At 39.3% G+C, this 17,117-nt stretch overlaps 1 protein-coding gene across 2 annotated transcripts; it reads right to left on the bottom strand.

Moving 5' to 3' along the window:
- Positions 1-569: 569 nt before the first annotated feature.
- On the bottom strand, positions 570-16,619 carry arpp21 (cAMP-regulated phosphoprotein, 21). Of its 2 annotated transcripts, none has more exons than XM_060897566.1 (20): positions 16,398-16,619; positions 13,643-13,896; positions 13,477-13,521; positions 12,977-13,045; positions 12,361-12,469; positions 11,055-11,133; positions 10,797-10,856; positions 10,575-10,712; positions 10,386-10,485; positions 8,732-8,830; positions 8,612-8,649; positions 8,338-8,397; positions 7,509-7,672; positions 7,285-7,380; positions 7,016-7,170; positions 2,980-3,036; positions 2,633-2,866; positions 1,857-1,935; positions 1,275-1,396; positions 570-1,184 (listed from the first exon to the last, which is right to left on the bottom strand). In XM_060897566.1, exons 2-20 carry the CDS (start codon positions 13,760-13,762, stop codon positions 975-977), a joined length of 2,034 nt encoding a protein of 677 aa, XP_060753549.1. In that variant the 5' UTR covers positions 13,763-13,896; positions 16,398-16,619; the 3' UTR covers positions 570-974. The 2 variants fall into 2 exon arrangements, with proteins under 2 accessions (XP_060753549.1, XP_060753548.1); XM_060897565.1 differs by having other exon boundaries at positions 1,851-1,935; positions 16,398-16,617.
- Between the last annotated feature and the right edge of the window lie 498 nt (positions 16,620-17,117).

Genomic DNA, 17,117 nt, shown 5'->3' on the forward strand with positions numbered 1-17,117 from the left:
AGTGTCTATTCTCCACTGTTCCCAAGATGAATTAATTAATTAATTACACACAAAAGGGCCAAACATTGGGCCTTAATCACTTTAGCAGCAAGAAACTAAATCAGCTCAGCTTCTTTTTACTATAAAAAAATAGCTGTAATTCAGATTTTTATAGTTTTAATCAGACTATAACGTTAGTATTTGAATATAACTCAGTTGTCAAAATAATATATTTAAAAATGGCTCATCTTTTCAAATCAAATAAAAGATTATTTCAGATAAATTGGATTATATTACATAAATTTATTCAAAAAAGTATTTTTGAATATTTGAGACAAAATCACTTAAGATTAACTTGGGTTTAAAGGCTATCTTTTTTATCTTTTGTGAAGATATAATTTTGGCAGTTGTTTCTCCTTTCTCTAATCAGTAAAAATGATTGGGACTGTGGGAGGAGGCAACAGAAGCTTTCTTTCAGCTCTGTGTCCCTTCATAAGGGTGCTGGAGTGTACTGAATTCACTTATTTAAATCCAGGTTCCATGATTGCTGACAGATGTTTTAGTGTTAAAGTGAACATCGACAAGAAGTGTGGCAATTTGTATTTCATGGGGAAGTAAAAATTTGTTTTATTCATAATATGCAATAACTATCTTGTTAAAATATTAATACACACTCTATTATACATTGCACTAGTAGACATGATGCAAATAAACCCAGCAGTTCTGGTGCAAGTGGCAGAAAATATTCACACATACATCAGTGCATGTAAAAGAAATCTTTAGGTAAAACAGTACACGGAAAACAGACGAGGCTGGACGTCTGTTGCTGCTACTCTGAATGTTGTGCATTCAAGTGATAAATACTAAAACAAACACCATAGTGTGTAGCCTGTGAATACAGGGCTACAGTTCTTGGTTCTTCTACCTCCTTGGTTCTTCTACCCCCCTCAGTCTGTGCTACTGTGTGTGCGTGTGTGTGTCTCTGTGTGTGTGTGTTAGTACCAACACTGGTTATGGGTTCTATTGCATGTGTTTCTGTAGCTTCCTGATTGGCAGGGGTTGCCCACACTGAGAGGTGGAGGTGGAGAATGATTCACAGGGCTGCAGTAAACTGGCACTCCAGCTGGCAGCCCAGCACTCTGATTCTGCCCAGTCTGCCTGGAGACCAGCACTGTCGAGGGGTAGGATTGCAACGGCGGAACCATCTTGGAAAGAGAAACAAGACGTGATTTGTATGTGTAGCTTATTCTATGATATCTGGTAATTACATACCAGCCTGATATTTATATGCTCACCTGATAGGATGAGGTGGAAGAATAGGAGCCCATGATGCTCTTCTGTGTTTGAGGTAACACAGGTGGAGCTCCCACCATGTTGGAGTAAGCTTGTTGCTGGCTTGTTAAAAGAGCAGTGTATCCTAAGAGAAGGCAAATGAGGAGGGGCAAAGTTTCTAAGTTAATTGAGCAGTCGTTAAAGCAGTGGTTGTCTACCACCCTCCTCTGGCAAGGTTTCACTTGCACAAAACTGTGTCTTGGCGTTGTATGTATTACCAAAGTCTTAGTGAAAGTTGCACAAATTTTGTGATATAGAAAACAAGATGAGAAAAGAATTTGATTTAAAAGGTTGAAAACGCAAAGTTATTATTAGATACAAGCATAAATAATATCATGGTATATTAATAATAATAATAATAATAATAATAATAATAATAATAATAAATTTCAGTGGTGATGTAATACAGACTTCTTTAAAGAGTAATGTTTTCATTTTAGAAGTAAAATTATTAGCAAAATTGTTAATGACTAATAATATTGTGCAAGCTGAACAGTATGGTTTACTGCAGCTCCTGGCCTACCGTAATACAAACCTACCTGTACCTGTCTCTGTGTTGTAACTGGCAGGTCCATATTGCTGAGATGTGTTGGCACACTGAGCAGGGTAACTATACATGGGGACCTTGGAGAAAAAGAATATCATAATGACACTTGATATGCATTGAATAGACAGTTTTTAAGGTGCACTTAAATAACAGTAGATATTTTTAATTACTGACTGTAAATGACTGTAGATAAATACAATCTGCTGCTGTCTCAGATGATCTGTATGACCACAGGACCACTATTGTCTACATATTTTGTGGATGGTGGATCATTCTCAGCATAGTGACCCTCATGAGTGTATCAGTGATTTCTAGCATACTGTATATGTAGATCATAAAGATCATATTTTCACATTTGTAGCTGTAGAGCTAGAACTGTAACTCATTATTCATTGCGCATTTGTGTTAATCGTCTTCTAGGACTACTGTTGTATATGTTAGAATGTTGGACTGTTTCTCGACCCAGCTACTGTTCTATAAAGGTGTTAATAAACCTTAGCAGTATTGCTCAATCACCACTGCTGCACTTTCTTTAATGTTATTATCATGTCAGTGTTGCTGAGCCTAATCATTCACCCAAATACTATCTACTTAATAGTGGTATCTTTTCATTAAATAGCTGATTGTATGGGTTGACAGACTGTGCATAGCAAGAGCTTACAGTCAGGCTACAGAGTGTAGTTACACAATAAGCATACATGGAGAGATCGAAAAAAACTTGGAGATTCTGTGTATTTATAATATGGAGGACATGTATTCCAATATGATGAGCACCTGATTACTCTGGTGGCCACAGGGCTGAGTGGGTTGGGCTGTAGGCAAAGCCAGTGGCATTCCTGAGCTCATATAGTTATCTGCAGGGTAGGGTGGTGCATAATTCTGTTGGGGTTGTGAGTAGCCGAGTGTGGGCGGAGCTCCCTGCAGGTAGTAGCTGGACACGTCTGATGTTTCACCTACAGACTGATGGCTCAAAGCCATGTTACTGAATTGAGATGAAAGGTCTTCCCTCTGTGAAGAGAACATCTTTTCTGTTCATTATAATACATCAATAATGAGCATCAGAGTTCATAATGCTCATTGCAAATTTGTAAAGATGTAGACACAAAGGCTTGGGCACTTACACTCTGCTCTGGGGTGTGGTACTGTGGAGGAAGGTACGTCATAGAAGAGTACTGAACCTGTGGGACAGAGTGAGATGGAGTTCATGTTCAAAAATATATAAAAATATTTCATCCTTTTTAAGTTCCATATTTGATCAAACAGTGTATTTGGCAGGATGTAGATAAATAGGGATCAGTATTTGGGAGGATGTGGATAAATAGGGATCAGAATTTGGCAGAATTTAGATAGGTATAGGGGTCAGTATTTGTCAGGATGATAAATAGGGATCAGTATTTGGCAGGATGTAGATAAATAGGGATCAGTATTTGGGAGGATGTGGATAAATAGGGATCAGTATTTGGCAGGATGTAGATAGGTATAAGGATCAGTATTTGTCAGGATGATAAATAGGGATCAGTATTTGGCAGGATGTAGATAAATAGGGATCAGTATTTGGCAGGATGTAGATAAATAGGGATCAGTATTTGGGAGGATGTGGATAAATAGGGATCAGAATTTGGCAGAATTTAGATAGGTATAGGGGTCAGTATTTGTCAGGATGATAAATAGGGATCAGTATTTGGCAGGATGTAGATAAATAGGGATCAGTATTTGGGAGGATGTGGATAAATAGGGATCAGTATTTGGCAGGATGTAGATAGGTATAAGGATCAGTATTTGTCAGGATGATAAATAGGGATCAGTATTTGGCAGGATGTAGATAAATAGGGATCAGTATTTGGCAGGATGTAGATAAATAGGGATCAGTATTTGTCAGGATGTAGATAAATAGGGATCAGTATTTGGCAGGATGTAGATAGGTATAAGGATCAGTATTTGTCAGGATGATAAATAGGGATCAGTATTTGGCAGGATGTGGATAAATAGGGATCAGTATACGGCAGGATGTAGATAAATAGGGATCAGTATTTGGCAGGATGTAGATAGGTATAAAGATCAGTATTTGGCAGGATGTGGATAAATAGGGATCAGTATTTGGCAGGATGTAGATAGGTATAAGGATCAGTATTTGGCAGGATGTAGATAGGTATAAGGATCAGTATTTGGCAGGATGTAGATAGGTATAAGGATCAGTATTTGGCAGGATGTAGAAAGGTATAGGGATCAGTATTTGGCAGGATGTGGATAAATAGAGATCAGTATTTGGCAGGATGTAGATAAATAGGGATCAGTATTTGGCAGGATGTAGATAGGTATAAGGATCAGTATTTGTCAGGATGATAAATAGGGATCAGTATTTGTCAGGATGTAGATAAATAGGGATCAGTATTTGGCAGGATGTAGATAAATAGGGATCAGTATTTGGCAGGATGTAGATAGGTATAAGGATCAGTATTTGTCAGGATGATAAATAGGGATCAGTATTTGGCAGGATGTGGATAAATAGGGATCAGTATACGGCAGGATGTAGATAAATAGGGATCAGTATTTGGCAGGATGTAGATAGGTATAAAGATCAGTATTTGGCAGGATGTGGATAAATAGGGATCAGTATTTGGCAGGATGTAGATAGGTATAAGGATCAGTATTTGGCAGGATGTAGATAGGTATAAGGATCAGTATTTGGCAGGATGTAGAAAGGTATAGGGATCAGTATTTGGCAGGATGTGGATAAATAGGGATCAGTATTTGACAGGATGTGGATAAATAGAGATCAGTATTTGGCAGGATGTAAATAAATAGGGATCAGTATTTGGCAGGATGTAGATAGGTATAAAGATCAGTATTTGGCAGGATGTGGATAAATAGGGATCAGTATTTGGCAGGATGTAGATAGGTATAAGGATCAGTATTTGGCAGGATGTAGATAGGTATAAGGATCAGTATTTGGCAGGATGTAGAAAGGTATAGGGATCAGTATTTGGCAGGATGTGGATAAATAGGGATCAGTATTTGACAGGATGTGGATAAATAGAGATCAGTATTTGGCAGGATGTAAATAAATAGGGATCAGTATTTGGCAGGATGTGGATAAATAGGGATCAGAATTTGGTAGAATTTAGATAGGTATAGGGGTCAGTATTTGTCAGGATGATAAATAGGGATCAGTATTTGGCAGGATGTAGATAAATAGGGATCAGTATTTGTCAGGATGTAGATAAATAGGGATCAGTATTTGTCAGGATGTAGATAAATAGGGATCAGTATTTGGCAGGATGTAGATAAATAGGGATCAGTATTTGGCAGGATGTAGATAAATAGGGATCAGTATTTGGCAGGATGTAGATAAAAAGGGATCAGTATTTGGCAGGATGTAAATAAATAGGGATCAGTATTAGGCAGGATGTAAATAAATAGGGATCAGTATTTGGCAGGATGTAGATAAATAGGGATCAGTATTTGGCAGGATGTAGATAAATAGGGATCAGTATTTGGCAGGATGTAGATAAATAGGGATCAGTATTTGGCAGGATGTAGATAAATAGGGATCAGTATTTGGCAGGATGTAGATAAATAGGGATCAGTATTTGGCAGGATGTAGATAAAAAGGGATCAGTATTTGGCAGGATGTAGATAAATAGGGATCAGTATTTGGCAGGATGTAGATAAATAGGGATCAGTATTTGGCAGGATGTAGATAAATAGGGATCAGTATTTGGCAGGATGTAAATAAATAGGGATCAGTATTTGGCAGGATGTAGATAAATAGGGATCAGTATTTGGCAGGATGTAGATAGGTATAGGGGTCAGTATTTGGCAGGATGTAGATAAATAGGGATCAGTATTTGGCAGGATGTAGATAAATAGGGATCAGTATTTGGCAGGATGTAGATAAATAGGGATCAGTATTTGGCAGGATGTAGATATTAGGGATCAGTATTTGGCAGGATGTAGATAAATAGGGATCAGTATTTGGCAGGATGTAGATAAATAGGGATCAGTATTTGGCAGGATGTAGATAAATAGGGATCAGTATTTGGCAGGATGTAGATAAATAGGGATCAGTATTTGGCAGGATGTAGATAGGTATAAGGATCAGTATTTGGCAGGATGTAGATAGGTATAGGGGTCAGTATTTGGCAGGATGTAAATAAATAGGGATCAGTATTTGGCAGGATGTAGATTGGTATAGGGATCAGTATTTGGCAGGATGTAAATAAATAGGGATCAGTATTTGGCCGGGTGTAGATAAATAGGGATCAGTATTTGGCAGGATGTAAATAAATAGGGATCAGTATTTGGTAGGATGTAGATAAAAAGGGATCAGTATTTGGCAGGATGTAAATAAATAGGGATCAGTATTTGGCAGGATGTCGATAAATAGGGATCAGTATTTGGCAGGATGTAGATAAGCTCAGTGTGCTGTGTCTGATCTTAAGGCTGTTGGATACCTGGAAAGGCTTGTTAAGTTAACTGTGTGCTGGGTTTCAGGTGCTGGTTAACTTAACATATGTGTCCATCACCACTTCATCTGTAATTAACTACTATAAAATACATTTATCTACAAGGAAGAAATATTACATAAAGAGAAATCTTAAAAAGCTACTGCTGAAAAATAATGGTGGGGAATGTAACATGATAGATATAAATATTCACTAAAATCATAGTGGGAATAGTTAGAAATTGTAGTAATTGTAGAGGGCATCAGAGACATTTATAGTACACTTTTCAACTGATGTTATGTGTGCCATACTGGCCACTTTATTAGGAACATCTGTACATCTGCTCATTAATGTAATTGTCGAATTAGCCAGTAATATGGGGACAGAGTAATGTATAAATCCTAAAGATACGGGCCAAGAGTTTCTGTTAATCTAAACATAAAATATCAGAATGGGGGGAAAAGGGTCAGTTGTTTTTGAAATACTGACAAATATCCAACAGGATAAAAATTTTACCAAATTCAGATGTATGATTCTGATGTATGTTTACTACAGTATGATGTAAACATTAACTGAAAGCGCTTGGCTTGTATCTTTATAATTTGATGTTCTGCAATGCAGCCATATAATGGCAGATTAGATAATCACATCCATGAGCAGACATATAAATGTTCCTAATAAAGTGACTGTGAATTTGACATGCTCTTTCTACCTGTGGAAGAGAGTGGCTCATCACTGCTGGCTGGTGTGGTGGGGGAGGCGGTGGGGCCTGTGACTGCACTGGGTTTAGCTGATTGCTCAGCGTCTGCTGGCTCACTGGTGGATTGTAAACAGCTGGAGTTCCATCAGGATTCAAATATGGCTGTCCTAAAATATCAGGCACAAACACACTACTATATAAATATCAGTGATGCACAGTGAATGACTGTGCATCACTGATATTTATATAGTAGTGTGTTTGTACAGTGTAAGGTTGTATACCTGTGTTTGGGTTGAGTAGGATAGTCCCAGGAAGAATAGAGGACTCTGCTGGCACCAGAACAAACGCTGAACTGTTACTGGCTGCTGTCTCTGTCACTGGAACAATAAGAAATAAAGTAAAATAAAAATATATCATACTGAATTATAATACTATTATTATATGTTGAATTTGTTCCTGTAAAAAAAGATTTAAAGATAAATTGTGGATAAAGTATTTCTTGTACCTGGCTTGCAGAGTTTGGGATTGTTGTCTGGGAGCGAATGTGTGGGTTTGGAGCTCCAGCTGGAACTGTCAGAGTCTGTGCTGCTCCAGGGTCGAGGGTCATTCCAGTGACAGTCCAGCTCAAAGCTGCTGCCTGACAGCTGACCTGAACCATTCCTGGTACCTCTGTACACAAACAGACAAAGGCTATGCTACTAAATGGACTTATTAACCTGTTTGACTGATTCATTAAAAATAATAAATTCAAATAAACAATTTGTTGATTGGCATCTCTGGAAAATTGTCCCTAGTGTGTGATTGCGTGAGTGAATGAGTGTGTGTGTGTGTGCCCTGCGATGGGTTGGCACTCCGTCCAGGGTGTATCCTGCCTTGATGCCCGATGACGCCTGAGATAGGCACAGGCTCCCCGTGACCCGAGGTAGTTCGGATAAGCGGTAGAAAATGAATGAATGAATGAATTTATTCACAAGTAATATCACTACTAGGTTGTCGAGCTTATCATGCACCAACCTGATAATCTCAGTTTTAGATATTTTGGACTGCTCTTTGATGGAAACAGAAACCATGAAACTTAGAAAAAAAAATCATCATTACAATGACAATGAACTCTGGATGGGATGCCAGTCCATGGCATCACACACACACACACACATATTCACACACAGGGCAAATTAGCAACTGGTATGTTTTGGGGATGGGGCAGGAAATCAGAAATATGAACCATATGTGACATAAATAATTCAAGGCTGATCTCCAGAAATTACACCAGACATTGCGGACTGTAAAAATGTCTCATCAGTTCAAAGGAGTTTTGTGTCTCTCACACTAACCTAAAGAGCTGTCTCCTCCTTTGAGTCTCACTGTGCATATTAAAGCAGTCCTCTGGACCTCTGTAGATATTGGAAGAAAGACAAAGCGTGCAGGAGAGAGTGAGAGTGTAACATTAGATATCTGTGCTTTGACTGTGACACTGTTGCATGGTTTCAACTAACATTTCACCTCCTTGTTAATAATAAAGTTCCTGTTAAGAATGGAAAAATAAAACAGTAGTAGTAAGAGTAAAAATTCTAATAACATTTATATAGGTTAGTAATTAACATTTACCTGGTCTCAATGTAAACACTCTGAACAGGACAGGATGACTGAAAAGCAGAAAGGATATTTGTAAGAATGATGTGTACTTTGTGATGTGAAGTTTAAGTATATTTGTTATTTATCACTCACATCCTGAGAGAAGATTCGCTCTCTAACTTTCTGATACTCTTCTTCTCTCTCCTCAAATGATTTACTCTTCATTTGATCCATCAGCTGTGGCTTCCTCAGCTATAAAATACACCAAAATATAACCATCAGAGTCTAGAACTAGTAACACACAGAGCTGACTTTTGGCAGTGGGATGCCTGTGAGTGCTGGTGGCCAAACATTGCCCATAGTTTGGCACATTCGTAAAGAATGGCTGGGACTATTCCCTGCCTGGATACTAGGGAGACATTCTGGCAGTTTTTGTTTGTCCATGTGCCTTTGTTTTTGTTTTGTGTTCACGTGTGTTAGCCCTGCACTATCCTTAAACATTGAAGTGGGTGAAACTGAGCCCAGGGACAACTGGAGGGTTAATACTTTTACACACTATATACACTATATGCACTTTTACAGACTATTTAGTACAATGGTGTGGTGTGTTTTTTTAAATACAGACCTTTTCTGTGATACTGGTTCTTATAACTGTCTATTTTTTATTAGTAGCGTAAACTGTCAGTTCCTCCTCTATGAGAGTAGTAAGACATAATAACAGTTCCAGTTACATTATCCCACGACGCATTCACAGGGACTACAGACGATAAAGTTAATAATAATTCGATTTTAAAAAATCGGTTGAAATCCATTGCTGATTGTTGAAATAGCAAAGCTTTTTGTAGGGAATTATAACGTGTTATGTATTTGTTTTTCAGTGTTTTGTAATAAATTAGTAGTTTTTCTGCCACAGGCAACTTTTTCATTTGTGGCCTCTTGGTAATATGAAAAGCTGCATTTTCTGTCTCATTAACTTCAGAGAGAGAGAGAGAGAGAAAATAGAGATGCTGTGAGAAGGGCTGGTTAAAGTTGTAATGATGTTTTTCATGGATGTTCACAACCTTAAAAGCGATGAATAAAATATAATCAGCTATGAAACCCCACCAATTATTACTTTCCTATAACACCATGGCCCATTACTCTTTATTCCTTACTATTTTACTTTTACCTTCACAAAGCATTTGCACATCAGCAACCAGTCTTTGTGGTGTTTTCAAGTGCAACTTTTCACAGATGATGGAAGGCGGCAGCCTGCTCTTGGTTGGTGTGAAGTTCTTCTACATCTGCCTGGGCCTCTCATTGAGATCATTTTGATAAAAACATGCGTGTGTGTGTTTGTGTGTGTTTGTGTGAGTGTTTGTATGTGTGTGTTTGTGTGATTGTTTTTGTGTGTGTGTTTGTGTGTGTGTGTGTGACTGTGTGTGTAAGTGTGTGTGTGTGTGAGAGAGAGTGAGAGTGTGTGTGTGAGTGTGTCTGTGTGTGTGTTTGTGTGTGTGAGTGCGTGTGTGTGTGTGTGTGTGTGTGAGTGTGTGAGAGAGTGTGTGTGTGTAAGTGTGTGAGAGAGTGTGTGAGTGTGTAAGTGTGTGTGAGTGTGTTTGAGAGTGTGAGATAGAGTGTGTGAGTGTGTGTGTGTGTGTGTTTGTGTGTGTGTGAGTGCGTGTGTGAGTGCATGTGTGTGTGTGTGTGTGTGTGTGTGAGTGTGTTTGTGTGTGTGTGTTTGTGTGTGTGTGTGTGTGTGTGTGTGTAAATGTGTGAGAGAGTGTGTGAGTATGTGTGTGTGTGTAAGTGTGTTTGTGTGTTTGTGTACCTGACTGTCGTCTTTCTCCTGGCTGTTGTCTCTCTTTAGTATTGACCTTTTTTCTTCAGTTCTCTCCTCCTGGACATGTTCAGCAAACCGCTGCTCTGGTCTGTAAAAAAAAATCACACATCAGTACATTCATTATAACCACTCGAATTTACATTGAAATAAACCAGCAAACACATCTAGTAAACACACATCCTGGAGTTGCTGGCTTTGTTGATAATGACAGCTTTTCCACTGTGATCCACGTTGTGTTCTAGCCCAAAATATGCTGCAACTCTGTGAACCAGCATCCTGTGATAGGATGACATCTGAGGAAACTTCTTATAAAGGCTGCAACAGAAAAGCATGATATGTATTTAAATAAATAATATAGTATATAGTGTATTATATTGTAGAAAACCAGCACAGTCTTACCAGTTGTCTGTCATAAAATCAGTCATGTCTTGCTCCAGTTTCAGCAACATCAATCTGTCCCTGCAGTCCAGAAAAAAGAACATGACAAAATATGTTTTTTGATATGAAGGAAAAAAAACCCCACAAAACCTACATCTGTGTTAACTGTCACTGGACACATGCTCCCACAGACAGACACAGATACAGACACACACCAACACCGACACACACATACACAGACACACACACATTGCACACACACAAATACACAAACACTACCTGGGACTGCTCTTTAGAGTAGTAATCAGAAACTCTTCTAGATCAATGCCGGTTGAGTCTGTATACTCAAGACTTGATTCTGAAACACATTCAAGTACAATTGATTTACACTCATGTGACACCATGTGAATCCAGACACTGTAAACTGAAATCAAATCAATAAAAATGAAGTCGGAAGTGGGAAGTCTGTAATCAGAAGTATGTCAGTAGTCGGAAATCATAAATTGGTGTTTGGGATGTTGCCGGGTTTAGACATTCAAAATCCCAATTATTTTGTATTCATGTACATTCATTCATTCATTTTCTACCAATTATCCGAACTATTCATGTACATTCAAATCTCAAAAATCAGAATTTGGAAATTGTACGAAAAAATTGTAATTGTGTGAACTCGGAAGTCTGAACTCGTAACTCGAAACTGGGAAGTCGGAACCGGGAAGTCGGAACTGGGAAGTTGGAACTCGAAAGTGGGAACTCGGATGTCGGAACTCGGATGTCGGAACTCGGATGTTGGAACTCGGAACTAGGAAGTCGGAAGTCGGCAGTCGGCAGTCGGAAGTCGTGACTCGAAAATCAGAAGTCGGAATTTGTAAGTGTGACTCAGAACTTGAAACTGGGAAGTCGGGAACGTCCAAAGCCATAACTCGAAACTCGTAAGTGGGAAGTCGGTAGTCGGAAGTCGGTAGTCGGAACTCAAAAAACAGAAGTCTGAATTTGTACGTGTAACTTGGAACTCGGCAGTAGGAACTCGGAAGTCGGAACTCGGAAGTCAGAACTTGGCGGAAATCATAAATTGTTGATGCTTGGGAATTTGCTATTTTATCAAAACTTAAAAATCCATAAATTGTATGGATAAACTGTGTCGGAACTCGTAACTCGTAAGTTGTAAGTCGGCAGTCGCAAGTTGGAAGTCGTAAGTCGGTAATCGGAAGTCGGCAGTCGGAAGTCGATAATCGGAAGTCGGCAGTCGGAAGTCGTTAGTGGAAGCTTGGCGGAAATCATAAATTCTTGATGCTTGGGAATTTGCTATTTTATCAAAACGTAAAAATCCAAAGTCGGAAATTGTATTTATTTAAAAATTTGATCAAATTTAATTAAATTTGATCAAATTTTTAAATAAAATAAGAGTAATAGCAATAATAGTATGAATGCAGTGTAATAGCATTTATACTATTTTTCTGAACAAATAACAAATTTTGCAATTATTTATTCAATACAATTCATATAAAATCTCACAATAAAGATTAAAATCTCACAATACTCTCTTTCATGTACACACACACACATACACACACACATTGTTGACCTTTGGATAAGCTTGGTTTTTTCATGGTGTTGCTGTCCTTGCATTTATCCAGTTGCTCTCCTTCACACACTGCAGTGATGGCTGTCAGTGAACTTTCACCCTCAGAGCTCTACAGGATACATCCAACCACACAGTGTTATTACTAACTCTAACACTCTGGTCACACATAGCATCATAGTAGCTGGTGTGTTACTATGATGTCAACACTAGTAGAAGATCATGTTAAACCAAATGTGATGCAGGTGGACCAGTGACCTACCATTAATATACAATATAATTTACATACAGTGGTGTTTAAAGATTAGCCAGGAAATATATGCTGCTAAATGGTATTTTAAAACATTATGCCACTATAGATACTAACACTAGAGGGTTGTGTATTATTTTACTGCACCTACTATTAAGAACTGTAGTATTTCTGACACAGACCTTATGGGTTATTTCCCATCGGGCAAGCATAGCACGTCAACTGTCTGCTGTAGAGTTTGTGGTTTGCATGCAGGTTTTCGGAGAAAACATGAATCAGACATCCTTGGTATGTCAGAGTCATACACCTGCAAGACCCCCTAACATGAAAACCCGAATAAGTGATGAACATACTGTGTTTTAATCTCACCTTGTTGCTTGATTCAGTGGGCGAAGCGTCATCACACACAGCTGCACTTCTGATTAGTTTCCCTTTGCCCTGAAGTAAAACATACCAAGACTAAACAGCCATCATTTTATTTACAAATGCAATTATGCTCATTCAAGACTTTGATCTTCCATAATGCACATTACTTCCGTTCTTGGGTTTACATAAAAATGGAATATTGGTAAAGTGCTCAGTAACTTTCTACATCAGTTTTCTTCATGTTAAGTTCCAAAGACAATTGTACAGAGGGAACATCACGGGGAAACTGGAGCCTATTGGTGCCTGATCTGAGTACCCCTGAAATCCCTAAAGCACAAGCAAATGCCTCACTCACAGGGCAAAGGAGGAGTGAGGCAACTGTTTTAAAAACTAAAAATGAATTAAATGCAATACTTGTGCTATCCATTACATTCTGTCTGACAGGCTTTCCTATTTAAAGGATTTTATCATATATTTTATTTACAAACACTCTGTCTGCCTACCTTCTGATTTCTTTTAAGCTGCCCTTGGTGTGTATCCGTCTTCTGCTGTGTAGGAGAGGAGATGAAGAATGAACTAATGTTTATTAGAGGAAAGGAACAATTGAGCAGGCAGGGTAAGGCCACACAGACAACTGTGGATAATCAGGACATAGCAAGACATCATCACCTGCTCCTCCTCCACTGAATGGCTGCCATGGCACTCCATCTCCTCCTTCGTTACCACAGTCCCCCTCTCCATAATGGACTCGGGGAGTACCTTTTTCTCTTCTGTTTCTACATCACACATCTTGAAACTTCAAGATTCACAAGTCATAAAAGCTACAAGTCATTAATCCCATAACTGACTGTGGAACAGGAACACATCAGATGTTTGCTCAGAAGGTAAATTAGTGGGCTCCCTCCTTCCTTTCTTCAGTGGAGCTGTGTGAAAAAGACATCAGGGATAGTGTGGAGCTTTGAAATATAAAGGCATCCAGAACTAACTGAGACTTGAACACAGAGTGATGTTATTTCATATATTATATTATGACAATTGGCCTAAACCAGCCATGTCCAATCTTATCCGGAAAGGGCCGGTGTGGGTGCAGGTTTTCATTCCAACCAAGCAGAAGCCACAGGTGGAATCAGATCAGGCTTCTGCTTGGTTGGAATGAAAACCTGAACCCACACCGGCCCTTTCTGGATAAGATTGGACATGGCTGGCCTAAACCCTGCTAGGGATTCATAATTAGAAATCACTGTGATTGGTCCATGACTGAAATTAACATACAGTGTTAAGAAGTGAGACTCGGGTTACATGCCAAACTGCATATTATCATTCTGAACATTTCTTCACCATAAGAAGTAACAACTGGTGGCGTACTATTGTGACATACTATATTTTTACTTCTGTTTTGGGACTTTCCCACTGCATTCTGCTGTGTGTGCTAGTAAACTGTTTAAAGAGCCTAAACAATTGTACTATTCCTGCTGCAGAGCAACAAAAATCCACATTCCAACTGCTCTCTTCATATGTTGGTGTGCATGGCACATTTATTTTATGAAAACTCTTGCTGCCCTAACAGAGAAACAGTTTGCTCGATTTCTTATTCAATTTTTAGTCAGAACAGCAGACTTTTTGTGGGTCTGCTATAAATGTTAATATCTACTGGATTGTTTTATTTAAAGAATGGCAGTAAATTGAAAAGTCAGAAAATACCTGAGAATTTATTAAAAGTGTATATGATGTACATAACAGAATTATGCACAAATGATAGAAAATTTATAAGGAATATATTAATCAATAATGTTTTTGTCTGAAATATTTGGTTTAACTGGCCCTTGTGCAGTAAAGACTCTTTTTAAGATTGACTGCTCTGTGGTTTGACCTACTACATTACTTGAAATGAGTCGTCTCTCAAATCTAAACATGCTGCATGTTTTTAAATTACATTTTAAAACCCCCAGAAGCCCGTGTGAGCACACATAACATGGGACCTCTAGGAAGTCATGTGGAGAATGCATCTGATCTCCATCATTATGTCTCTGATATCTCATAACCCACATACCCACAAACCCCCCCCCTCTCTCACACACTCTCCCTCTTCCTCTCCCTCTCTCACCCCCCCTCTCTATCTCTCTCTCTCTCTATCCCTCTCTCTATCCCTCTCCATCTCTCTCTCTCTCTCTCTCTCTCTCTCTCCCTTTCCCTCTCTCACACACTCTCCCTCTCTCACACTCTCTCTCTCTCACACACACACACTCTCCCTCTCACACTCTCCCTCCCAACCCTCACACACTCACTCACACCCCCCCCACACACACTCTCCCTCTCTCACCCCCCCTCTCTATCCCTCTCTCTCTCTATCCCTCTCCATCTCTCTCTCTCTCTCTCTCTCTCTCTCTCTCTCTCTATCCCTTTCCCTCTCTCACACTCTCCCTCTCTCACACTCTCTCACACACACACACTCTCCCTCTCACACTCTCCCTCCCCCCCTCTCTCACACACTCCCCCCCCCCCCCACACACACACACACATACACACACTCTCCCTCTCTCTACTTGAGAAGCCAACAGGTGCCACCGCCAGTAAAATTCGCTGTGTTTCCGGAGAGATCTTGCGAAAGATCTGATTATCGGCCAACTGTGTGATCTCAACCCCGCGTACAGACATGTTATAACGGAGTGTTAGAAGTGCATCCCAGTGCAGGGCGGGTGGTGAGACTGTGGGTCCGGTCACACTGTAGCCGGTCACATTCCGGGTCTCGGACGGCGCGTGCTATATCTGTAACACCGTGACGCACAACGAGCCGAACAGCTGCTCTGTGTAAATGACTCTGACTCTCAGCTTCTGTTTAACATGGACACAAGAACATCCAGTCTCTAGTGAAGAACTGCACTAACTTTACAGACTAATAAGAAATAACTGGACCTACAAATAGGATAACGAAAAAACTCCTTTGCCATGTGACCACTTACTATACATCAGCTTATAAAGATCCAACAGATCAGGAAATAATACACTAGTGTCTGATTCTGATCCCATTTAAAGTAAAAACAAATATATTAAAAAAACAACAAAAAGGCCAGATTTTCCTGGAAATGACCCAAATAATGAATTATTTATCATATTAACCATCGGTTGGCTGTTTTTGTCCCTGATCTGTTTACGCACAGAACTAAAACCTTCTACATCCTGTTAAAAGTCATGCATTTTCTATCATATTATCAGCAGGTGTCGTAGTTCAAGCACATTAAAATTAGCATTAGGTTTTCATTACATTACATTTATACTTCCTTCTATTATACTGAATATATCACCTTTGGTTATGAGGGATTCCATGAATGGCATCATAGTAATGCATCCCTTCGGTGAATTAGGATTAGAAGTGTAAAAACTAAATGCGACGTTTTCTGCCAACTGAAATCCAGACTTTGCTTACCTTGGGATCCTTAAGGAAAGAGTCGGTAAAGAGCCGAATCAGAAGTCAGGAGTCACCGCATGCACGGAATGACAACTCGAGGAACTGAGCTGCGTGGGTTTGTTCTGTTTATGACAGCGTTTTAAGCACCCGAGTTTTCAACACGACCCAATAAACACACACACACACACACACACACAGACGCACATACACGCACGCACACACACACAGACGCACACACACGCACGCACACACACGCGATATAGTGAAACCTCGCGCAGTCGAATGCACCTGTCAGACAAAAGGAAACGGAAGAGTGAACGACATGAGCATAAGTGAGTGCTATTGGAACACAAGGTGAACTGGTGTGATAATGTTTTTTTCTTACAGATCAGTGTTTGCTTTCAATACACCCGATGTAATATAATAATAGCAAAAAAAAACAAAAAAAAAAAACAAATCAGATGTGTGTTACAGTTATCAAGTCTCTCACCTGTCTATGGTGCCAGTTGCATGGACAAGCAGCAGTTCACCTCTAAAGACACACTGCAGTCGTAATAAAGCACATGATGGTAACCACCAAACCTCAAAACACCTGTTAGATGAATAGCTGTAAGAGTCTCAACCTCCAGTTTTTTTCTTACACACCACGGAAACACTTGCAGAATGTGCTACATTTTAGTGAAGCTATGCAAAGAAGGACAGAAATATGAAATCATTGAAATGAAGATATGATCATTA

This window comes from Tachysurus vachellii, chromosome 21 (assembly GCF_030014155.1).
Source record: "Tachysurus vachellii isolate PV-2020 chromosome 21, HZAU_Pvac_v1, whole genome shotgun sequence".
NCBI classification, from domain to species: domain Eukaryota; kingdom Metazoa; phylum Chordata; class Actinopteri; order Siluriformes; family Bagridae; genus Tachysurus; species Tachysurus vachellii.